Genomic DNA, 25,512 nt, shown 5'->3' with positions numbered 1-25,512 from the left:
CATTCATCCCCCTCCTCTCCAACTATTCCCCAGGTCGTTGCTGTAAATGAGAATGTGTTCTCAGTCAATTTACCAGGTAAAATAATGGTAAAATAAAACACTCAAAACCCATTGGATGAGAAAGTCAGAGGTCCCTCCCCTCTGATCTTCTCCTCCAATGGGTTTTGAAAAGGAGGCTTATTTAATTGAAATCTTCCTTAAGTATTTTTCCTGTAGACTAGCTGATGATTAATGTTGATGACTACAAACAATTATAGGTTATGTATATTGGTGCTTCAAGACAACTGGAACCCAGAAAAGAACGAGGTCAAATCATGATGTCAGTTATTTTCAGGTCGGAAAGTCTGAGCTCTAGAAAGACACCAGAGTTTCCGACTTGGAATTCCGAGTTGGATGAATGTTCGAAAAGATTTTTCCCAGTCGGATTTCCGAGTTCCCAGTTGTTTTGAACACGGAATTTAACACAAACATGACAACATGGTTCACTGGGGAACACAAAACTAGGCATCCATTCATGAGACAAATGACATTTTATTTGATTCAATAATCTTTTATTAAAAGGAAATATAATTGATACAAAATATATATCAAATAGTACATACAACATAAGACTACAAAAGTTCACAAAAAAGTATAGGGAATTTAAAATATATATACAAAAAAATCTATAGTCTAAACAAGTCTATGTGCAATCAAGGATGAGTAGTGGTTATATTATTCATGTGTGAAGGAGTGGAAGCAAGATAACACATTCTCTTTAGCTGGAACCTTTATCTTCTGATAGCCACATAATAATATACAATAGATATGGATGAAGATCAAGGACAGGCTCAGATTAAAGACAATAAAACAATTCAGCATGGGAGGGATTCAAATACTTATCAAATTATTGTGAGTATGTATGGATGGATACATGGTTTTTATTAATACAGTGTACAAGACTTATTCCCAACAGGCCTTTCTGGAAAATGCTTGCAAGAAAAATGTGTAGTCAAACACAGTTCATGGATTACCGGTAAGAATCATGACAATTGAAATACTGAACAAAACCCACACGTTTGTCAAAAAAGATCAACTCAACTAGGTACATGCTTTGGATTGGATTTCGTCTCTGATTTTTCTACTGGTGTTTTCATATTGGATCATCAGTTATGTTAGGTATACATCCTACTATATTTGGTTTAAAGATAATTGCGTAACAGAAATATAAACTCCAAAAAAAGACATTCGATCTCTGTACAAATTGTACAGTATCACTCAGTATTTGCACTGGGTTCATCTCTAAGTGGTAACTCCTCTAGTGTAGTGAGATGTCCAACCACAACAACTTACATAAGGTCAAGAGCCAGAAGTAAGCCTGGTTACTTTGTCCACATATTTCACTGGAGATGAATGCACACATGGAATGACTGTCACACATGTAAAGCATCTGTAGGTAGACAGACAAAAAGTAGGTTATCTGAAGACCATGATTCAGTTCACAAGGCACATTCTTCTAGAAACTGTAGTATAAAAAAACACATGCTCCACTAAGATTTACTGGAAATTAAGTTAATGAGGAGAGTCAGCAAATTGAAAAATGCTTATGTAACTATTTATAGATATACTGAAAAACACTAATGGAAAAGGAATGAAAAGTAGAGTAGCATACTGATTGTATTGGTAGTGAGAACCTCCTGTCTACTGCAATTACTTTAACTACAGAACTGCTCTGCTTGCTTCTCATTGTTTCATGATGGAATTGTCTACATATACATGACATTAACCATTTGAATACAAAAATAAAATAAAAAGAGTTAACCACCACAGCTAGATATCGTTGAAGTTCTGATTGTTTGGTGAAACATTCACGATTTTCAGATTTTCAAGCGCTTAAACTCAGTGTAAAGACTAGTCCAGTGATAGAAAATAAAATAGTTTACATAAATATTGCCAGTGTATATTCTACACACTTTACATATCAATCTACCCTCAGAAAAGTACAGCTTTCATAAGTAAATAAACAATATGTCAACCGAAGTGACTGTTTTACAGCAGGGAAATACAACTGTTGGTCTGAAGAGCTGCATGATTCTCTAACCCCATTCACCTTGATGTGTCCAGTGATCCAGTCAAGCTGACTGATGTACAGTAGCTACACCTGTTGGGTCGGTCACTGAAGGGAACTCTCTAGGACCTTAGTGGCCCACCTAGTCTCTTCCTTCCCGTCTCTGTGGTGTGAAGGAAAACTCCTGTCCTTTGGATTTTCTCAACTCTCTATTCTCCCTCAGGTACTTAACCGATCCACTAATATCACTGATTGTTCCGAGTGTACACATCTGGTATGGTATGACAGGTTAAATCAGTTGCTCATTTGAAAGGAAGAACAGAACAAAAACCAGCAGACACTCAGTCCAGCCCCTGAGGACCAGAGTCACCCATCTTTGTTGGTGTTAAGTATCATAGGAGCCTGCTGGTTGGGCTCAAAAGCTGCAGTCCTTGTCCTTTTTCTCCTCTGGTAACTGGCGAACCAGGTGAGGGACGGAGCCTTTCACACTGCCACTGTGGGAGTGGCTTAAAGCCAGGTGCTGTCCACTGGGCATCTGTCTCGTCTCTGATAGTTCACTCCGGGGAGTCATCCTACAAGACAAGTTTGTAAAAAACAACCTGTAAACAGTGGAGTGGACAAAACCTTTTGAAGTACGTATGTGTAGGTCAGAAAGTACTTGGGCAAAACGGTGAAAGTATCTGTCTTTACCTTCCCTCTGGGACTCTGTGGAAGCTCTCTGAGCGGCTGCTAACCTTGCTGGAGCTGCCCTTTTTACTACGTCTCTCTGCCCCCTCTCTCCCCCCAGACAGGGCCTGTCCACTGGGCTGCTTCTCCCTCTCCCTCAGCCTGGAGCCACGGGTGGAGCTGCCCCTCTCCAGCTGCTCCCTGGCGGAGGCCTCAGATGAGCCCCTGGCCTCTGAGAAAGAAGCCTGACCCCGGATGGCCTCATGGTTACCCACTGCTGAGGTGCCGTGGTTGCCTGTGGCTGAGGCACCAGTGCTGGTGCCCATGGACTTGGAGATGACCTTGAGTTTGTGGGAGCCGGGGTTGTAGTGGTTCTTCTTGTGCTGGACACGGCTGTTGTGTTTGAGGAAGAACTCACAGGACTCCTGGAGAACTCTGCGGCTCTCACTAATGGGGCTGGATAGAGAAATAGAATTAGAACACAGTAGAATGATATCATCTGCAATCTGTAAATGTTGCATACTGTAAAACCCAAGTTGCTTCCCAAATGGCACCCTATTCCTTATATAATGCACTACTTTTGCCTTTGAGTGCCATTGAGAGACAGGCATTAGTGAAGTGTCCTTACTCTTTCTTCCTGGTCCTGTTGAAGAAGAAGGCCCATTCTGAGCAGGTCTTCTTGCTGCTGACCCAGAACACAGCTGAGATCCCAACCACCAGGGTCATCAGGTATTTAATGAGGAATAGGGACAGGTCTGGACGACCAGACTCTGTAGTCTGAAACACAACATTACAGTGTTATAAACTGTATTATAAACCGGGTGGTTTGAGCCCTTGAATGCTGATTGGCTGAAAGCTGTGGTACATCACGTGTATGACATAAAAAATACTTTTTACTGTTCTACTTACATTGGTAACCAGTTTATAATAGCAATAAGACACCTCGGGGGTTTGTGGTATATGGCCAAGCCATTAGCCGTGTAATAATAGACATATACACTACCGGTCAAAGGTTTTAGAACACCTACATATTCAAGGGTTTGTCTTTATTTGGACTATTTTCTACATTGTAGAATAATAGTGAAGACATCAGAACTATGAAATAACATAATAATAATAATGCTTCTACACCTGCATTGCTTGCTGTTTGGGGTTTTAGGCTGGGTTTCTGTACAGCACTTTGAGATATCAGCTGATGTACGAAGGGCTATATAAATATATTTGATTTGATTTGAATCATGTAGTAACCAAAACAAAAATCGAAATATATTTCATATTTGAGATTCTTCAAATAGCCACCCTTTGCCTGGATGACAGCTTTGCACACTCTTGGCATTTTCTCAACCAGCTTCATGAGGTAGTTACCTGGAATGCATTTCAATGAACAGGTGTGCCTTGTTTAAAGTTCATTTGTGTAATGTCTTTCCTTCTTAATGTGTTTGAGCCAATCAGTTGTGTTGTGACAAGGTAGTGGTGGTATACAGAAGATATCCCTATTATGGCAAGAACAGCTCAAATAAACAAAGAGAAACGACAGTCCATCATACCTTTAAGACATGCAGGTCAGTCAATACGGAAAATGTCAAGAATTTTAAAAGTTTCTTCAAGTATGAGTCGCAAAAACCATCAAGCGCTTTGATGAAACTGGCTCTCATGAGGACCGCCACAGGAATGGAAGACCCAGTGTTACCTCTGCTGCAGAGGATAAGTTCATTAGTTCCAGCCTCAGAAATTGCAGCCCAAATAAATGCTTCACAGAGTTCAAGTAACAGACATTTCAACATCAACTGTTCAGATGAGACCTGTGAATTAGGCCTTCATGGTCGAATTGCTGCAAATAAACCACTACTAAAGGACACCAAGAAACACAAGCAATGGACATTAGACCGGTGTAAATATGTCCTTTGGTCTGGAGTCCAAATTAGAGATTTTTAGTTCCAACTGCTGTGTCTTTGTGAGACACGGTGTGGGTGAACGGATGATCTCCGTATGTGTATTTCCCCACTGTAAAGCATGGAGGAGGAGGTGTTATGGTGTGGGGGTGCTTTGCTGGTGACACTGTCTGTGATTTATTTAGAATTCAAGGCACACTTAACCAGCATGGCTACCACAGCATTCTGCAATTATACGCCATCCCATCTGGTTTTGGCTTAGTGGGACTATAATTTGTTTTTCAACAGGACAATGACCCAACACCTCCAGGCGGTGTAAGGGCTATTTTACCAAGAAGGAGAGTGATGGAGTGCTGCATCCGATGACCTGGCCTCCACAATCTCTCGACCTCAACTAAATTGAGATGGTTTAGGATGAGTCGGACCACAGAGTTAAGGAAAAGCAGCTAACAAGTGCTCAGCATATGTGGGAACTCCTTCAAGACTGTTGGAAAAGCATTCCAGGTGAAGCTGGTTGAGAGAATTTACATTTGAGTAATTTAGCAGATGCTCTTATACAGAGAGATTCCTCTTAATTATTCCTCTTAAGATAGCTAGATGGGACAACCACATATCACAGTAAGTACACCTTTTCTCAATAAAGTAGCTATCAGCAAAGCTAGAAAGAGGGTGGGGGGGTCAAGTGCAATTTTGTTGTTTCAGGAATATTTTATTATTATAAAAAAGAAGAAGAGCTTGGACTGGGCTGAGCAGGAGCTGCCCTTCAATAGGGGTGGGATGGCCAAGAGACCAGAGGTGGCAGAACAGAGTGCTCGGGTTAGGGTGTAGGGCTTGAGCATAGGTAGGGAGAGGCAGTGCTCCGTAGGCAAGCACCATGGTCTTGTAGTGAAAGCGAGCTTCAACTGGAAGCCAGTGGAGGGTGCTGAGGAGTGGGGTGACATGGGAGAACTTGGGAAAGTTGTAAAACCAGGTGGGCTGCAGCGTTCTCAATAAGTTGCAGGGGGTTGATGGCACAAATGGGAAACCCAGCCAACAGGGAGTTGCAGTAGTCCAGACGGGAGAGGACAAGTGCCTGGATTAGGACCTGCGCCGCTTCCTGTGTGAGATAGGGACATACTCTACGGATGTTGTAGAGTACCACACCCCCTCGTGCCTTATTGCTTAATGATACCATTTCCATTTAAACATCTGCCAAATATAATCATACATTTTACTGTGGCTGAAAGAAGGCATAAGAAGAGCAATGATTTTTAACATCTATTAATGTTAGATAAATTTTGCAGCAGCATATATTCATAGAGATATCAAATTATTATGAAAATGTTCTAGTGCTGAGCGTGTGTTACCTTGTGTGAGCAGGGAATGCTGTACTCCTGGCAACGGTCATTGATCCAGGTGTTTTCCCAGGTGGAGCGCTGGCTCTGTTCATAGATATAACACCCCTGCAGAGTGACCAGGGGCACCAGGTACAGACCACTGAACACCCCAATACGGATCATAAACTTCTTCAGCTTCTCCTGGTTCCTCTCATCGTGCTGGATCACCTGACGCACGTTGTTGAGCGACACAATCCCAGCCAGGAGCAGAGACAGCCCAACCACAACCCCGATACACAGTGGCGCCAGCACAAAGTACCGTAGCGCGTCCAGATCATAGAGCCCCACGAAGCACACCCCGCTGATGTTATCTCCCTCCACCTTGTTGAGAGCCAGTAGCATGACAGTTAGAGCTCCGGGGATCCCCCAGGCGGCAGAGTGGAACCACACCGCCTTCTTCTCGATGGCCTCGCAGCTCCACTTGGGCCCGGCGGCCAGGAACCAGGTGATGGTGAGGATGACCCACCAGACGATGCCGGCCAGGGAGAAGAAGTAGAGTAGCATGAAGAGTAACGTACAGCCTTTACTCTGGGAGCCCAGTACCACCGTGTCCATGGCAGCCGGGTGCACCGCCTGGGATGAATGAATGAATAAATAGATTAACGGATGAATGACTACTTTTATGTCCCATAGAGAAGTTTGCTAGGAAAACAAGTATACCTGGCATACATATAAAACATCACAATATATAGCTACATGACTTCAGATATCGTCATAAGACATACATCACAAGGCATGGGCTGTATCCCGATGCCACCCTATTCCTTACATACAGTGCATTTGGAAAGTACTCAGACCCCTTCACTTTTTCTACATTTTGTTACGTTACAGCCTTATTCTAAAATGGACTAAATTCACTTTTTTAACTCAATCTACACACAATACCCCATAATGACAAAGAGAAAAAAAATTGAAATTTTTGCACATTTATTAAAAATTAAAAACAGAAATACGTTATTTACATAATTATTCAGACCCTTTGCTTTGAGACTTTCGAAATTGAGCTCATGTGCATCCTGTTTACATTGATCCTCCTTGGAATGTTTTTACAACTTGATTGGAGTCCACCTGCGGTAAATTCAATTGATTGGACATAATTTGGAAAGGCATATAACTGTCTATATAAGGTCCCACAGTTGACAGTGCATGTCAGAGCAAAAACCAAGCCATGAGGTCGAAGGAATTGTCCGTAGAGCTCCCGAGACAGGATTGTGTGGAAACACAGATCTGGGGAAGGGTACCAAAACATTTCTGCAGCATTGAAGGTCCCCAATAACACAGTGGCCTCCATCATTCTTAAATTGAAGAAGTTTGGAACCACCAAGACTCTTCCTTGGGCTGGCCACGGCCAAACTGAGCAATCGGGGTAGAAGGGCCTTGGTCAGAGAGTTGACCAAGAAACTGATGGTCACTCTGACAGAGCTCCAGTATTCCTCTGTGGAGATGGGAGAACCTTCCAGAAGGACAACCATCTCTGCAGCACTCCACCAATCAGGCCTTTATGGTAGAGTGGCCAGACAGACGCCACTCCTCAGTAAAAGGCACATGACAGCCCGCTTGGAATTTGCCAAGAGGCACCTAAAGGACTCTCATACCATGACTAACAAGATTCTCTGGTCTGATGAAACCAAGATTGACCTCTTTGACCTGAATGCCAAGCGTCATATCTGGAGGAAACCTGGCACCATCCCTACGGTGAAGCATGTTGGTGGCAGGATCATTCTGTGGAGATGTTTTTCAGTGACAGGGACTGGGAGACTAGTGAAGATCGAGGGAAAGATGAACAGAACAAAGTACAGAGTGATCTTTGATGAAAACCTGCTCCAGAGCACTCAAGACCTCAGACTGGGGCAAAGGTTCACCTTCCAACAGGACAATGACCCAAAGCACACAGCCAAGACAATACAGGAGTGGCTTTGGGACAAGTCTCTGAATGTCCGTGAGTGGCCTAGCCAGAGTCCGGACTTGAACCCGGTCGAACATCTCTGGAGAGATCTGAAAATAGCAGTGCAACGACACACCTCATCCAACTTGACAGAGCTTGAGAGGATCTGCGGAGAACAATGGAAGAAACTCCACAAATACAGATGTGCCAAGCTGGTAGCGTCATACCCTAGAAGACTCGGGGCTGTAATCGCTCCCAAAGGTGCTTCAACAAAGTACTGAGTAAAGGGTCTGAATACTTATGTAAATGTGATATTTGTATTTTTTAATACATTTGCCCCCCCAAAAAATGCTAAATTGTTTTTGCTTCGTCATTATGGGGTATTGTGTGTTGATTGATGAGGAAAAAATCAATTAAAATCCTTTTTGAATAAGACTAATGTAACGAAATGTAGAAAAAGTGGTCTGAATACTTTCCGAATGCACTGTAGTACAATACTTTAGACCAGGGTCCATAGGGCTCTGGGGGCTGGTCTAAAGGAGTGCACAATACAGGGGATTGGTTGCCATTTCAGACACAGACATAAACAGACCTTGTTGCAGGATGCATTGTTCCCCAGCAGGAAGCCAATGAAGTAGATGAGCGACACGAAGCTGTAGCACACGGCGTAGAAGATGATTGGCCGTTCAGGGTAGCGGAAGCGTTTGACGTCGATGAGGAAGGTGAGAAAGGTGAAGAGTGTGGCGCAGAGGCAGACGATGGAGCACACCCCGATGAAGGTCTTGGCGAACTCGATTTCATGGGGCTTGAAGTACATGTTGGAGCAAGGGGGAGCGCAGTCCCCGGCACCCAGGAACGTGGATCCCTGGCCGGGTCGGGTCTTCAGCTGAAAGGGGCACCAGAAGCCCATGTCCCTCTTGGCAGACAGAGAGGTCTTGGGTGTGGTCACTCTGGTTGGTGGCAGGACTGAGCCATCTGGAGAGTAGAGGCAATCTTCCAACCTAGAGGAGAAAAAGTAGGGTAAAGATTCAAAACCATAACTAAATGAATACCATTTCAAAACTTAGTGCTGATAAATGTAATAACTGGTCAACTGGCTGTTAGCAAGCAGTTTATAAACGCTTACTATTTGGTCATCTGAAAAAGGTCAGGCATGTGCCTTTTCATCTATACAACTTGGCACAGTACAACACGCCTATGTATGTAACAGATGTTGTGGTTCAGTGAACCTCACCCACGTTGATGAGTAACCTGGCCTGAGACCTGGAGAATTGAGTTCAACTCAGTCAGTCACATTTACCTGTCGCACTGCAGCTCCGGAGGCCAGGTGATGCCGAAGGTGCTGATGTCCTTCCTGCAGTCTGACCTCACTTTCTCACAAAGGTCGCGACATGGCCGGATCACTTTGGTGTCCTCAGTGCATGCTGGGATAAAGGCCTGACACAGGAAGTGATGTACGTCCGGAGAGCAGCGCAGGTTGACCAACGGCATGAAGGGCTATGGAGACAGAGGAAGGGAAGGGGACAGGGGGAGTGAAAGAGAAAGAGAGAGAAAGGGAGAGAGAGAGAAAGAGGGAGAGGGGGAGAGAGAGAGAAAGAGGGAGAAAGGGAGAGAGAGAGGGAGAAAGAGAGAAAGGGAGAGAGCAAAAGATAGACATAGATCCATTCAGATTTTTATGGTTCAAGAAATACTAGGACTGCAAAATTCCAGTATATTTCCCTCAATTCAAAGGTTTTCCAGAAGTCCTGGTTGTAGTTTCTGGATTTCTGTCCTAATTCCAGGAATCTTCCAAACAGGATTTTGGGAAAACCTGGGAAAGTTACCAGAATTTTTCTACCCTAGCAAATATTAGTACCATGTTCCTGTAGTTGTACCTGTAAGGGTGGAGCTGAACAACTGGTCAGGCATGTTTTTAATACAAACAACCAATATTGATTTCAACTAGATTCATCTAGACATCACAACAGTTTGTAATTAAAAAGTCAGTCAACCTGAGGTTAATACCGTCACTCCCGGCCACAATACAGTCCATGCAGTTCCCTTGCCATGGGCAGATCCAGAAATAGAATAGTTTTATTTTCCTGTACACGTGACTTGGTTGGAAAAGCAAAAAAGGCTACAGTACATAAGAGGCTGTAATGCACTGTATGATGGTGCCACACAAAGGATTCCTTTCACAGGCTGTCTCAGTTTCAACAGATTTGAGTAGGGGGGGGGGGCATCAGGAAATGACTCTGGGACTATTTGGAAACCAGGAGTCAAGAGGGATGTTGACTGGAATGGACAGAACTGTTGGGCTTCTGCTCAGTATCCATTCCATCACACTAAAGCTTAACCGTTAAACAGTTCACAGTTATTTCTACCAAAGTATGAAAACATATCTTTCCAAAGCATGAATGGTTATTTTTGGCATTGTTGAGTCACGCTTAACAGAGTTATCCAAATAAACAGATCTTGTCGAAGTAACGACCATATCACAAAAGCTTAAGATACCATCTGAAACGACTGCCCCAAATCATTCAACAAAACAATTATAACTGTATCCTTCAAAGGTTACAGACTGTATCATGTTGCCATCTTAATCTAAGGGCCACTTGGTTTGGATCAGATACGCCATGTTATCAAACAGTCCTGTTCAGTTTACAAAAGCAGTTATGCAGAAAGAACTATGACTGTTGGAGGCAGTGAATCCAGCCGATGTTTACACTGTATAAGCAACATTTCCCCATCAGCACAGGGCCAATCTAACAACCACACTATTTAACGTTCTCTCCCTTTCCCCAGCTCCAGGCTGGCTGCAGCCCAGATCTAGACGGGGGCTGGGGAACTGGCTCTCCGACTGTATGAGTCCTTGTTTCACTTCTTTAGAGGTTCCAAACTCCATCTCAAAGAGCTCTTTTTAGTCTACAATCTGCAGTTTCTTGTATTTTTCTGTTTAGAGTGTATTGGAATTGGGGACTCTGTATATCCTCATTCAAAAAGTTTGATCCCTCTACTGTGGATTTCCACACAAGGTCCCTTGACTATGGATAGCAATGACTCAATTAACCTTTTACTGCAGTGGGCTAAATCAGGGTCACACAGAGTGTTTCTTGGTAGTCATAAACAAATATACACCTCACACACATGGTTATGGGCTTTAGAAAAAGAAAACACCTATACCATGTCAGAAATAGAGTTGAAATGTATTAAATAAAAATATTGCATCCCAATATTACACTTTATATATATATCACAGAAGACTGAAAAATAACAAAACCGTTTGACATAGAAACACCGGATTTCTGTCAGTTAAAAACATTTTTTTTAATTAATTATTAAATTATGAAAATATGAATAACATTTCACCCATGAGGCCACTAGACGGCGATTTGGTCATTTGACTGCAGGAAAGGGCGGCTACGCAATATGTCATCCTAACTTCAAAATGCATTAGTTGAGTGTGTAATGTATACTAAAAATATATACTCGTTTTTCACTCTATTTAGGTCTATTTCCTTACAGGTGCTGAAAGTGTTACCACTAAGCTGCCAAACACTAGTGGAATATTGGCACATTGACATCGTAACAGGAACAATGCCCCTAAAGGAAAGGGCTAGTCCTCAACCCGGAAATTCCTATCGAATAACACTGAACAGAAGAGCAACAGGAGAGTCAACTTCATAACAATACCTAGATCCCATTATGGCACACTTTCCAACAGGCCATTTGGTCAGATTGTCTGTCAGCAGTAGGTACTGCATGCATCTATTACTATAGATACGGCTGGCCTTGCTTTCCACCTGGCTACCCCTACCCCGGTCAACAGCACTGCACCCCCCACAGCAACTTGCCCAAGCCTCCCCCATTTCTCCTTCACCCAAATCCAGATAGCTGATGTTCTGAAATAGCTGCAAAATCTGGACCCCTACAAATCAGCTGGGCTAAACAATCTGGACCCTCTCTTTCTAAAATTATCCACCACAATGGTTGCCACCCCTATTACTAGCCTGTTCAACCTCTCGTATCGTCTTGAGATCCCCAAAGATTGGAAAACTGCCGCGGTCATCCCCCTCTTCAAAGGGGGAGACACTCTAGACCCAAACTGCTACAGACCTATATCTATCCTACCCTGCCTTTCTAAGGTCTTCAAAAGCCAAGTTAAACAGATCACCGACCATTTCGAATCCCACCGTACCTTCTCCGCTATGCAATCTGGTTTCAGAGCTGGTCATGGGTGCACCTCAGCCACGCTCAAGGTCCTAAACGATATAATCGACAAAAGACAATACTGTGCAGCAGTATTCATCGACCTGGCCAAGGCTTTCGACTCTGTCAATCACTGCATTCTTATCGGCAGACTCAGCAGCCTTGGTTTCTCAAATGACTGCCTTCACCAACTACTTCTCAGATAGAGTTCAGGGTGTCAAAATCGGAGGGCCTGTTGTCGGGACCTCTGGCAGTCTCTGTGGGGGTGCCACCGGGTTCAATTCTCGGGCCGACTCTCTTCTCTGTATACATCAATGATGTCGCTCTTGCGGCTGGTGATTCTCTGATCCACCTCTACGCAGATGACGCCATTCGGTATACTTCTGGCCCTTCTTTGGACACTGTGTTAACTAACCTCCAGACGAGCTTCAATGCCATACAACTCGCCTTCCGTGGCCTCCAACTGCGCTTAAATGCAAGTAAAACTAAATGCATGTTCTTCAACCAATCGCTGCCCTCACCTGCCCGCCCGCCCAGCATCACTACTCTGGACGTTTCTGAAATCTAAGGGTTTTATCACAGTGAAAAACACTCACCTCCATCCTGCTGGCTGCTATGTCCTGGTCATAGTGCTCCATCATATTGGGGAAGAAAGTCATGTTGTAGAGCATCCCCAGGCAGCGATGCACCTTGATGGGTTCACAGGTGAATAGACTGTGGGCGTGGCAGCTCCTCGCCCCTAGCAGTGCCAGGCACACCCAGACCAACCTGGATATCATCATGGTGGCAGCCGGTTGCTAGGCTAAACTCTTTGTGTATAAACAGCCCTATTTGGTTCAGTGGAGGGATAACTTTATGTTGGAGGCCGAATCACTCTTCATCTACATTCCTCTAGGCTTGCTGGGGTCCTATGGAGACAAAAGAAGTAACGACAGGTAAAACATTCCCATCTGCCACCACGGCATCAGCACGGTGGCATGTTTGGAAATCCCAAGCTTTAAAAAAGAACTGAGTATAATTTATCTGGTGTGTTTTTGAAGGGCTATTATGGAGTTTGGTTCCAAAGCATTAAAGGTTCAATGCAGCATTTTTTTCTCAATTTCAAATAATTTCTGGTTACAATTAAGTACCTTAATGTGATTTGTTTTCAATTAAAGTGGTCCCCAAAAAATGAGTAGCTTCTTAGCAAAGATATTTGCTAGGACTGTCTGGGAGTGGTCTCAGTCGGGAAAGGAAAACTGAAAACTAGCTGTTATTGGCAGAGAGGTTTTGAACTCTTTCTTACTGTTCTATTAACTAATTGATATCACCAGGCAGGCAGCTCTTACATCAAAAGGGCATTATCATAATATCACAATTTCACAGGATTATTCTAATCTCATTGCGTGGAAATATGTATAAAACACAGGATATCACGTTTTTTCACTGCATTGGGCCTTGAACGTCAATATTTATAACACCTTACTGATAAACTTTACAAAGTACTTGTAAATAATCATTTGTCCTAGTTAAATAAAGGTTACACACAGATAATTCATATTGATCTGAGTGGATTATTGCCAGTGAGAAATACATCTGTCCAGTCTCTTCTGCCGTGGAGAATAGATTATGTGGTGGAATTGCACACTGAATTGCAGACTAATTCAATAACAGCATCAGCTTGTTGATACAGGCTTAAAGCTTTAAGTGTCTTGTGAAGTCTGGTATGTAACAATGTCTGATTGGAGCATGCCACGCCATCTAATCTCACACAGGTAATCATTCACAGAAAGCACTGTCTGGAATGCATGCAGTTTGCATTCAATAAGTGTATCATTTGCTGTACTGCAGAACATAAATCACTTATTTCACTTTTTAATCTGCTGCAATAGTCCTATGCACTTTTGTATGGTTGTTTTGTTTATGTTTACATGTTTGAGTCGTGGAGAGAATTGCTTTAACAATAAACAAATCAATCAAAACTGATTTAATGATTATTATTATGATTTTACCAAACAATCTAATGTTTTGTTACTGTATCGATTGGCATATAGCGAACCACGTGACTGTTTCTATCATGTTCAGTAGTTTGGAATAGTTTAGCCAACAAAAAACATATTCGATTCCCAAATTAGGCTACTAACAAAAATAGCACTGAGAAAAGGCTTTTGAATAGTAAAATGTTTTGACTTGGTTACAAATCACGTACACTCCAGTCAAATTATTTAAAAAACATAGATTTTTCATTTTTAAAGTAAAAAACAACTACTTCAGAATAAACCTTATTATCAAAGGTGTAAGAAAATTACACTGCTGTTACATGGAATACTGCAGTTACATGGAATAGAATGGGAATATACAGTTCCTTCCTTCATGTTTTTCCCAAATTGGCATTCGGAATCTCCATTTGTTCCCCGTGTTTGGCAGCCAACTTCGGGAAGTGCGACTAGTAAATATCCCTGTTTCAGTGCCTTGGAAAGGGCCTCGAATAGTTTCGAATGTAACATGTATTTAGACAAGGACAGAAAAGTCACAATTACACTTACCCTTTCGTTATTAGTTTATTCTAAATAAAGGTCATCGTTCCATTGCAATCCTTTCGGATTTTGCGACAATGTTTCCAGCGACTTTGAACTATTCTCCGCCTTCTTTCTTTCAGCTCCACATCCTGTCTGTCTCGGTGTTCGATACAACACCCATTACAGTAACAATCCCGGGAAATACTGGCCGTTGTTATATGCAGGTGCTATTATCAAGCGTAGACAGTGTAGCCACAAACATTATGTATTTTATAGTGGTACTATTCCAAGATGGATAGTCCTCGAGCTCAGATAATACATGCATCATAACACTGTATCAATTTTGTACAATTAAATTATGGTTTTTCTTAAATTATTATATTTTTCACTGTAAGGGGAGAATTCAAGATGAACATTAAAGATACAACATTCACATAAAAAGGCTGCAGATGAAATGACACAAGGAAATGCAGATCATGGTTGTATTATGTGACTGACTGGATTCACCAGCAGATGGCAGGAATGGTTATACGAAGCATAGGCCTACAGTGTATCATATTGTAGCCCATTTTGGGGACAAAACTCGGTATCAAAAATCTAAATGTCATGCATAGGACTTAGCCATCATCTTCATCTTGATGTCTGGAAACATCTTGACACATACAGTTGAGAAGTATTGAGTTGAGACACTTAGCGACTAGATAGTAGGCCTATCAGGTTATAAAAACAAATGAGAGGCAGTGCACTACAGTAAGTGAAGTCGTGTTTAGGGGGTCACATGTCATCAACACAATAATTAGCATACAATCTCGGCTGCATTCTATACCATCTAATTTTGGTCAAAGGTGCTGCCCATTCCTCTTTTCTCAACTGGGGGGATTGGGTCTGGCAGCATAGCACTTGACTTGCCTTCAGAAAATAAAGATTGACTAGAAAACCTGTAACTTGAAAAACACTTATATTCACGCTGTCCCATCAGCAGCTGTTTCTTTCACACAAGTAGCCTCCATCATGTACCCATAAGTGGACGACCACTGCATCCTGATGGTGCAGAATTAAAGATGCCTGGCTACTCAAACTCCTTGCTCCGGCGAAACGATACGCCACGCCCACTAACGTTGGTTTGTAGGAACAATGGAGTTGAATAATTCAGTTTGTCATCAGCCATTAAAGTGATGCTCCAGAACTTTTGGATAATTTCAGACAGTAGTTTTGAATGTAGTGCTCACAAGCCAAAACGGGTACACATTTTTTTTGTTTACTATGTAATCCAATGGTGTACTTTGTCATTCATTTCGTAAGATATGTTACATTTTTGCAATTTGTATGAAATGTTATGAATCCACTATGTTACAAATGTGTTGTGCTTAAGATCCCGGACTGCATCTTTAACTTAATCACACATTAATTTCCCTTTTCTGATTATCCCACTGGATCGTGTCTTGGACTTTATGTCATGTTTTCCCCGTCTATGTCCATCAACCCTATCATGTTTCCTCACCATTCAGACCTAATTGAAATGTCTTAATCAGCGATATCAGACACTTAAAGATATAGAAAGTCATGTCAGAAGCTAGCAGATTCATTACTTACCAACAACAGCTGCAAATTCCAATAAAACATAACGTTTTGAAGTTTTACTTTCCTTGCTTTGTCGAACAACACTATCAGGAATCTAGAAAATAATTGTTGTGGGGCAGAGTCACGTATTTATGTTGTTTCATAGCACAAATGTTTAATGGCACGTTTCTCATATTGGCTTTAGCCACGAAGGGAGCAAGCCACCTGCCCCGCAAGTGCAGGGGGTTTCCTAGCAACACCGGCCTCTGGGAGTCAGTCTGCATAGCATGATACATTCCCATGATTTGTGAATCAGTTTAGACCGAACAGCTAACGCCACAGCCGACAGCTAAAATTACTTAGAAAAATACGATTTCTGCTAATAGGGTGAAGTATCTAGCAACATAACTACATTATGGCTTTCACTAATCATAAACTATTTACATATAATATAAATTTCAGTACATTTGTGAACACACTTCTTACTTAGCCTACTCAACCTTGAATTAGTCTTGATACCATACCCGGAGGGTGATTAATCATATTTTATATGTTATAAAGTTATAAAAAGCATTATCCGAGGAAACAGATAACCAATATTTTAGATTTAATCAGAAGTAACATTATGCTCTGTTGTTGTTGTTTGAAATGAACCTTTGCTCATTTACTTTCAGTGCCATGATAACTCTGCATCATACATATTTTCCTTGGGAACTGATGGATTCAACAGAACAGGCTGTTCTCATTGGGATGAATCCAAGATAACTGTCATTGCCCAATACCAGCTTACTAAGTTTCAGCCTCGCGGCTAGAGGGTAATGCCAAGAACCCACGCCATAGCCTGTGACAGCTTGTTCATTTAATTTTCCATGTGAAGTTGGGCTGAAGAATTGCTGATGTATTTGAAGTACTAAGCTTTGTGACACCAATGTAGCTTCCTGGAGCAATGCATGATAACAGCTGCAGCACCTATTGCTGACAATGGTATGTGGCACTGAATTGTGACATAATCAACTTTGACTGTTCTGTTCCTGAATCATCGACAGTACATTATCAATGCTGGAAAGAGGGAAAGTTTGTATGAGGTACAGTGGCTTGTGAAAGTCTTGGCATGTTTCCTATTTTGTTACCTTACAACCTGGAATTAAAATAGATTTTGGGGGGGTTGTATCATTTGATTTTCACAACATGCCTAGCACTTTGAAGATGCAACATATTTTTTTATTGTGAAACAAACCAGAAACAACACAAGAAAACTGAAAATTTGAGCGTGCACAACTATTCACCCCCCAAAATTCAATACTTTGTAAAGCCACCTTTTGCAGCAATTACAGCTTCAAGTCTCTTGGGGTATGTCTCTATAAACTTGGCACATCCAGCCACTGGAATTTTTGCCCATTCTTCAAGGCAAAACTGCTCAAGCTCCTTCAAGTTGGATGGGTTCTGCTGGTGTACAGCAAGACATACCACACATTTTCAATTGGATTGAGGTCTGGACTTTGACTAGGCCATTCCAAGACATTTAAATGTTTCCCCTTAAACCACTCAAGTGTTGCTTCAGCAGTATAATTAGGGTCATTGTCCTGCTGGAATGTGAATCTCCATCCCAGTCTCAAATCTCTGAAGACTGAAACTGTTTTCCCTCAAGAATGTACATTTATTTAGCACCATCCATAATTCCTTCAATTCTGACCAGTTTCCCAGTCCCTGCCGATGAAAAACATCCCCACAGCATGACACTGCCACCACCATGCTTCACTGTGGGGTAGTGTTCTCGGGGTGATGAGAGGTGTTGGGTTTGCACCAAACATAGCGTTTTCCTTGATGGCCAAAAAGCACAATTTTAGCCTAATCTGACCAGAGTACCTTCTTCTATATGTTTGGGGAGTCTCCCACATGCCTTTTGGCAAACGCCAAATGTGTTTGCTTATTTATTTCTTTAAGCAATGTATTTTTTATGGCCACTCTATCGTAAAACCCAGCTCTGTGGAGTGTATGGCTTAAAGTGATCCTATGGACAGATACTCCAATCTCCGCTGTGGAGCTTTGCAGCTCCTTCAGAGTTATCTTTGGTCTCTTTGTTGCCTCTGATTAATGCCCTCCTTGCCTGGTCCATGAGTTTTGGTTGGCGGTCCTCTCTTGGCAGGTTTGTTGTGGTGCCGTATTCTTTACATTTTTTAATAGTGGATTTAATGGTGCTCCGTGGGATGTTCAAAGTTTCTGATATTTTTTTATAACCCAAGCCTGATCTGAACTTCTCAACAACTTTGTCCCTGACGTCCCTTGGTCTTCATGGTGCCGCTTGTTTAGTGGTGTTGCAGACTCTGGGACCTTTCAGAACAGGTCTACTGAGATCTACTGAGATCATGTGACACTTAGATGTCACACAGGTGGACTTTATTTAACTAATTATGTAACTTCTGAAGGTAATTGGTTGCACCAGATCTAATTTTGGGGCTTCATAGCAAAGGGGTGAATACATACTGTATGCAGTTTTTGATTTTTTACTTAAACAAGTTCTTTTTTTCATTTCACTTCACCAATTTGGACTATTTTGTTTATGTCCATTACATGAAATCCAAATAAAAGTCCATTTAAATGACAGGTTGTAATGCAACAAAATAGGAAAAACGCCAAGGGGGATGAATACTTTTGCAAGGCACTGTATGCAGAGAATGTCAGTTCAGGGAGACATTTTCAATCTTCCATCACTGCATCAATCATTGCTCACATACCTACCCGCTGAACTCATGGCATAAAGCTGTTTCATCATAGTGTCCTTTTCAGTGGGACAGAAAGGGAATAGCGCAGGGGCTTGCTGGGACATAGCTTCAGAAAGTGGCTGGGGCTGGGGAATAGCTGCCGAGGTTGACAGCCAGGGTGTCTGTTTCTGAGGCTGTGTTGATCTGGCAATGACTCTGAAACCTGACCATGCACCTTACAGAATGACCCCAAATCATTTCCCCAGCGGGCACTTGATGTTCCTCAATCAGAGGCCGTTATACTGTCTCATAGACCCATCAGCCATGATTTATCAATGTATACTGAACAAAAATATATATGCAACATGTAAAGTGTTGGTCCCATGTTTCATGAGATTAAATAAAAAATATGCACAAAAAGTATATTTTTCTCAAAGTCTATGCACAAATTTGTTTACATCCTTGCATTTCTCCTTTGCCAAGATAATCCATCCACCTGATAGGTGTGGCATGTCAAGAAGCTGATTAAACAGCATGATCATTACACATGTGCACCTTATGCTGGGGACAATAAAAGGCCATTTAACAGAAAGGAACTATTATACACAACAACTTGCTTGTGAGACCCACAGTTGGTCTATGACAAATGTGGCATAACATATTGTTTGTCCAAAGTGATGATTGGTGATCAGTAAAGGCACACATAAACTTGTACAATTCTCTGTTTTCTTTAGAAAATTATCTAGATAGCATGTATGGCATCGCTAAAAAGGCCTTGATGTTGAAACTATCTTAAATATATTATTTACTACTCAAATCTGGTCAATCTGTTCAGTGACAAAATCAGTATTGTTAAAGGACAATGTAAAGAGAGGTCCATCTATTGCAAAACTTCCAGATAGCATGCTAGCATTTCCAGGATCTATACCTCTACATCATCACATGGAATTATTGTACCAATATAACTACAGGGCAACCCTTACGGAGGAATACCTGGGTAATCTGTCCACTAATACATGCACTGATGATGAAAACTTTGACGCATGATACAAGAACAATGGACTCTGAATGATGAATGAATGTTAAATACATTCAGATGAAGATCAAAATGTTCCCTGTATTTTGGCTCTGACATTTGGGTGAAAGATTAAATACAATGTATACTATGTGCTCAACTCTGGTACCAGAGGTCATATTACCTTGAGAAATATCCTGAAGCATTTAGCCTATGAGGTATGTGAAAAGTCTGAGGCGCATGACTGACCTTTAACCTATTTGTGTGGTTAATACAATGCTACTACAACTCAATGAAATTATTGGTGTTAGTCACTCTTTCAACTGGTTACCTTCCTCACGGGACAGCTGTGAACCAACCTGAAACACCAACCAACCTGAGCCAACCACGGTGACAGCATTGGCAATGGTATGATGTAGTAGGGTAAAAATAGAACCTTAACATTATAAGAGGCTCTGGAGAACCACAGTACAACACACAACCTCACACACAGACCAACTGTCCTTCATCTCCAGCCAAAAGCAAGTCCCAGAGAAGCCTATAGATTAGCACATCTAACAGGGAGTTAGTCAACTCTTTCACTTCTCTCTCCACTATGCTCTACACACACAAGATTAACAGTCTAAACAGTGGGGATGTGTATCTGGTAAATGTCCATTGTGATGTAAAGGAGAAGGACCAGGAGAAGAAGGAGTCCGACCAGGCCATTTGGCTGGACTTGGTGATGGAAACGAGACCAGAACAACAGTATGAACATTAGCATGATCGATAGTTTCATCAAATTTAGCTTTTAATCACTGTTCCAGCCAAGTGCTGTTGTTCATGTTCAATGTGTGCCACAAATTCAATATCATCATTCACTAAATTAACACATTTTCACAAAGATTATATTGGTCTTACTAATCATGTGTCTAAGAACAGCAGGACACTTTCAAACGGCTCTTTAAAAAACACTATTGCTTGACTCCAGGACCACATTGTTTGAAAACGACTCCTCGAGAAAGGAGACCTACAAGCAAAAACAGGTGGTTATTTTCTTGGTCCAGAGAAACCCCAGTCAGAGGATCAAGATGGGCACAAGGGGTGGGATGCTGAAGGAGTACCAGCTGCCGTACAAGAACGCCCTCCGTGTGCCCATCTTCACTCCCAGCAAAGCCGCCTCACCCAAAGACCTGTACAGATCTCCCTCTCCATCAGAGTACAAGTCTATCATGGAGTTTGAGACGATCGCCAAAGGAGTATGTTCAGATAAACAGGAGATTTTTGAAATCACTAAGGACTTGCCTAAAGTCTCCCAACCTAACCATGTTAACTTCAGGGCATCTAGTCTTATATCCCCAACACGTGACTTTTCACACTCCTTCAGGGGTTGAAAGGAAGAATGAATGCAGGACGTTGGAGGTCAAATCAGAGGAAATTATATCAGCAATGTGTAAATGGGCAAAGGAAAAGGTGAAGGGAATGATTAATTTCTTTATAAAGAGACTTTTAACATAATTCTGGCTGTGAAAGTTGTGTTGAGGGAGCTGTTAACATGTGGAAAGGATAAAGTGAATTGACAACATTTTCTTGATCAGTATCATAGATATCATGGTCAGTATATTCAACCTAGGAAAGTTTTTTATTGGCAAACCTCATGTAGGACCTCTTAAGGTATTGTCATGGACATTAGCTGGTGCTGCGATACAAGGAAACAGAAGCTAATGTCTCCATCTAGTGGTGAAGCATCAAGATGGAAATGAAAATGCCTTTCCTATACCTACATGTAACATTTTGACTGGTGTACTGTGATGTGATCTATAATGTAATAAATACATCAAATAATAAAAATGAATCCAAACAAAGGATTTATTTATGGGATCTCATCCCCCACCCATTCAGTATGTATTTTCACAGGCGTGTTTATTTAATTTCATTCACAGACAGACTTGCCTATAGTTGACATCAGTAACAACATTCTAAAGGTTAGAGCCCCACGGTGGAGGTGTTATAATACCCATAAAACATAGTGGTCAAACAGGGAAATGGTTCCAATTGTTTTTCCACAATTTTTCCCATAGGGAAATATGGGCTGTGTTTCATGTAAGCTTACCCTGGCAAGACATTTTGAAAACCATGTAAATATCTCATGGACAAGTTGACTTTTATCAATATATTCACCATTATTTACTCTCAGTTTCAAAAATACTAATTATCATCAAAGTAGACATCATGCAAGACTGCAAATCCCTGCAAGCTCCTGCAGGTCATATCTAGATGACACCTTTTCTAACAGGTATTGTGCCAATTTAAAACTTGCCCAAGACAGTTGACAGAATTGTCAATTTAAAGAAATGTAGCCAATTTATTAATTACTATATTTAGCTAACATTAGATAGTTATTCCAGAGAATATTACCTTTGCCTAAAATCTTCAGGCTCTTTCAAATTATCATGGTATTTGTAGTTCTTTATGGTAGCCACATTAGCAGTTAATTAGCATTCTTTTTTTGGGGGGTAAATACAGGCAAATATATTGATAAATTATATTACACAGTTGTTAAAATGTCACGTATGCCTACACAAAACACAGCCCTTATTTGAAGTGTTTCTAAATCCCCTACGTGGAAAATGAATGGTGGAAAAACTATTGGAACCATTTCCCTTTTTGACCACTAGGTTTTATGGGTATTATGACTCATACTGTGGTACTCTATACTAATTCATTTCTGTGGTAATGTTGTATTTGATAATACAGTTAAACATCTATACCACAAGGTGGCATCATGAACATACAGTTACTACAGAAAAACAGCTTGGTGTCACACAGTATACACTGAGTGTACAAAACAGTAGGAACACCTGCTCTTTCCATGACAGACGGACCAGGTGAATCGAGGTGACAGCTATGATCCGTTATTGATGTCAGTTGATAAATCAACTTCAATCCGTTTAGATGAAAGTGAGGAAACAGGTTAAATAAGAATTTTTAAGCCTTAAGACAATTGAGACATGGATTGTGTATGTGTGATTCAGAGGGTGAAAGCTCAAGACAAAATATTTCAGTGCCTTTAAACTGGGTATGGTAGTACACTGCTGGTTTTTTCACGCTCAACAGTTTCCTGTGTGTATCAAGAATGGTCCACCACCCAAAGGACATCCAGCCAGATTGACACAACTGTGGGAAACATTGGAGTCAACATGGGCCAGCATCCCCTTGGATCGCTTTCAACACCTTGTAGTGTCTATGCCTTGACGAATTGAGGCTGTTCTGAGGGCAAAAGGGGGTGTAACTCAATATTAGAAAGGTGTTCCTAATGTTTTACACTCAGTGTAGTTGCCCCACTCTGCAGAGCACTGCTGACAAAATCCAGTCAAATCAATCAAATCTAATTATACATGTCACAAGAGGAATAAAATACAAAATAATGAAGCTATATACAGGCAGTACCAGAAATATAACACTGTGCATGGGTATGAGGTATTTGCATATATGTACATAAAGGCAGGGGTAGAGTGACTAGGCATCACATTAGCAGAAGCTGAAATATCTCTTGAGTCCCGTCCATGGTCCTCCTAGTTCAAGTTCAGTTACAGTTCCACACCTCTGTCCCACCTTCCCACATAGGAACCTTGGGCACCCTGGGCTACTGCTTCAGCCTAGAACCAGCACCCTTGTCTGGGGTGGGGTGAAACAACTTGTTCCTGGCCGTAGATACAGCAGATAGAGGATTACTATGCCTCAAGGATTACCATACCTACCCGAATGTAGTACTACGGTTAATTAAATATTGGCAGGGGGCACTGTTTTGAAGCTGCAACGGAGCCATTTTAATGCTATAAAATAAATGTATTAATGTCTACATTTGTTTTTGATAAGTATATTCTATTACAGACACCATAATGCATACTTTTAAATTATATTAAGTGACCTGAACCTGAAAATTCTAAATCAACACCTAAAATAATATTCCAGAAAGCATTTAAACATTTTTTATTTTATTTTTTACAAATGTTGCTGTCCCCACTACAACAAAGAAATACTTAAATATATGTAATTTTGTCCTTTGAACATTTTTTAAAATAAAGTACAATTCCATTCATTCCTATGGAGAACGGCTCCTTCTGGGGAGTACCAATATGGCAGCCAGTAGCTTCAAAGCCTCTCACTGGCCACTATATAGCATTAGCAATTCAGGGTTTATACTGACAAGGTACAAATCTGTCGTTCTGCCCCTGAACAGGCAGTTAACTCACTGTTCCCAGGCCGTCATTTAAAATAAGAATTTGTTCTTAACTGACTTGCCTGGTTAGATAAAGGTAAAAAAAAAAAAATGAAAAAATACACATCATTGTCTACTAAGGCCTTGCTGATCACACAGCCACACAATGAGTCTCAATAGAGCTTTGCAGGTTTTTTTCAGGAAGCTGATAAAGCATGGGCAGACACACCTGTCTTATCTATCCTTATCTAACTCACTTTATTGGGCTGGCAGGCCAGATCCTGTTTCATGGGTAAACATTTGTCTCTTTTGAACAGTCTGACGTTATACCCCATTATTAAAAAGGCACTGCCTCTGAAATATGGCTGCACAGTTCTCTAGTCATGGTTCACATGGTTCATATTCACTAATCGATGGGTTGGTTGTTTAGCAACAAAACTGACGTGTGCCCAACTATGGGACAAAAAAGATGGGGTTGGCTTAGAATTTTCACAGCATGTAAACACATTTTGGTCTCCAATTTTTATTGAAAACAAATAGGCATACATTTGCACAATGAGCACTATTTGTCTCTCAAAACATACACTACCGTTCAAAAGTTTGGGGTCACTTAGAAATGTTAATGGAATATCTACATAGGCGTACATAGGCCCATTTTCAGCAAACATCACTCCTGTGTTCCAATGGCACGTTGTGTTAGCTAATCCAAGTTTATCATTTTAAAAGGCTAATTGATCATTAGAAAACCCTTCTGCAATTATGTTAGCACAGATGAAAACTGTTGTTCTGATTATAGAAGCAATAAAAATTGCCTTCTTTAGACTAGTTGAGTATCTAGAGCATGTTCTAGGAATGTTCTAGGGATGATCTATTGATAAGTGTGTAAAATGGACCATTTTCATGTCCTGCTAAGCATTCAAAATGTAACGAGTACCTTTGGGTGTCAGCTAAAATGTATGGAGTAAAAAGTACATTATTTTCTTTAGGAATGTATTGAAGTAAAAGTAAAATTGTCAAAAATATAAACAGTAAAGTACAGCCCCCCAACGCAACAAAAATATATAATTATACTTAAGTAGCACTTTAAAGTATTTTTACTTAGGTACTTTACACCACTGGAAATGAGGGTGTGCATAACCTGTCTGCTTGTTTTTGGTCATGATTTCTTGTGTTGAAAATGTGCCCTCATTTACAATATTGCTTTGTAAATGTTTCCCTTACCTTGGTTGAATAGTTTATTCTCAATTATTGTGGGTGTTGGGTAGGCTGTTGCAAAGATGATGTGAAGTATTGTAACAAAATGTGTTTTTGAGGTCTCATTTGCTATTTTTTATTTTATTTATGTCATGTTTTTCCACCAATGTTTTCCTCATTATGAAATTGAACGGTATTGATGCAGGCGCTATAGCCTACATTTCACTTTGTAAACGTCATCTAAGGAAGGCTCTACTGCGCATGCTCTTGGGGGCGGGTGACAGATGA

The 25,512-nt window shown here is 41.2% G+C and overlaps 2 protein-coding genes across 2 annotated transcripts; one reads left to right on the top strand and one right to left on the bottom strand.

Moving 5' to 3' along the window:
- Positions 1–511: 511 nt before the first annotated feature.
- LOC115102658 (frizzled-6-like) lies at positions 512–14,773 on the bottom strand. The gene is made up of 8 exons (XM_029622827.2): positions 14,580–14,773; positions 12,651–12,962; positions 9,167–9,363; positions 8,459–8,867; positions 5,952–6,554; positions 3,342–3,490; positions 2,738–3,169; positions 512–2,619 (listed from the first exon to the last, which is right to left on the bottom strand). The coding sequence occupies exons 2-8, from the start codon at positions 12,834–12,836 to the stop codon at positions 2,463–2,465; spliced, it is 2,133 nt and encodes a 710-aa protein (XP_029478687.1). The 5' UTR covers positions 12,837–12,962; positions 14,580–14,773; the 3' UTR covers positions 512–2,462.
- A 5,590-nt stretch (positions 14,774–20,363) lies between these two features.
- On the top strand, positions 20,364–21,377 carry LOC115114486 (telethonin-like). Its single transcript, XM_029642753.2, has 2 exons — positions 20,364–20,576; positions 20,800–21,377. Exons 1-2 carry the CDS (start codon positions 20,425–20,427, stop codon positions 21,200–21,202), a joined length of 555 nt encoding a protein of 184 aa, XP_029498613.1. The 5' UTR covers positions 20,364–20,424; the 3' UTR covers positions 21,203–21,377.
- The last annotated feature ends 4,135 nt before the right edge of the window (positions 21,378–25,512 follow it).

Source organism: Oncorhynchus nerka, linkage group LG3 (assembly GCF_034236695.1).
Source record: "Oncorhynchus nerka isolate Pitt River linkage group LG3, Oner_Uvic_2.0, whole genome shotgun sequence".
In the NCBI taxonomy this organism is placed as follows: Eukaryota; Metazoa; Chordata; class Actinopteri; order Salmoniformes; family Salmonidae; genus Oncorhynchus; species Oncorhynchus nerka.
This window is presented reverse-complemented; position numbering and strand designations above follow the sequence as displayed.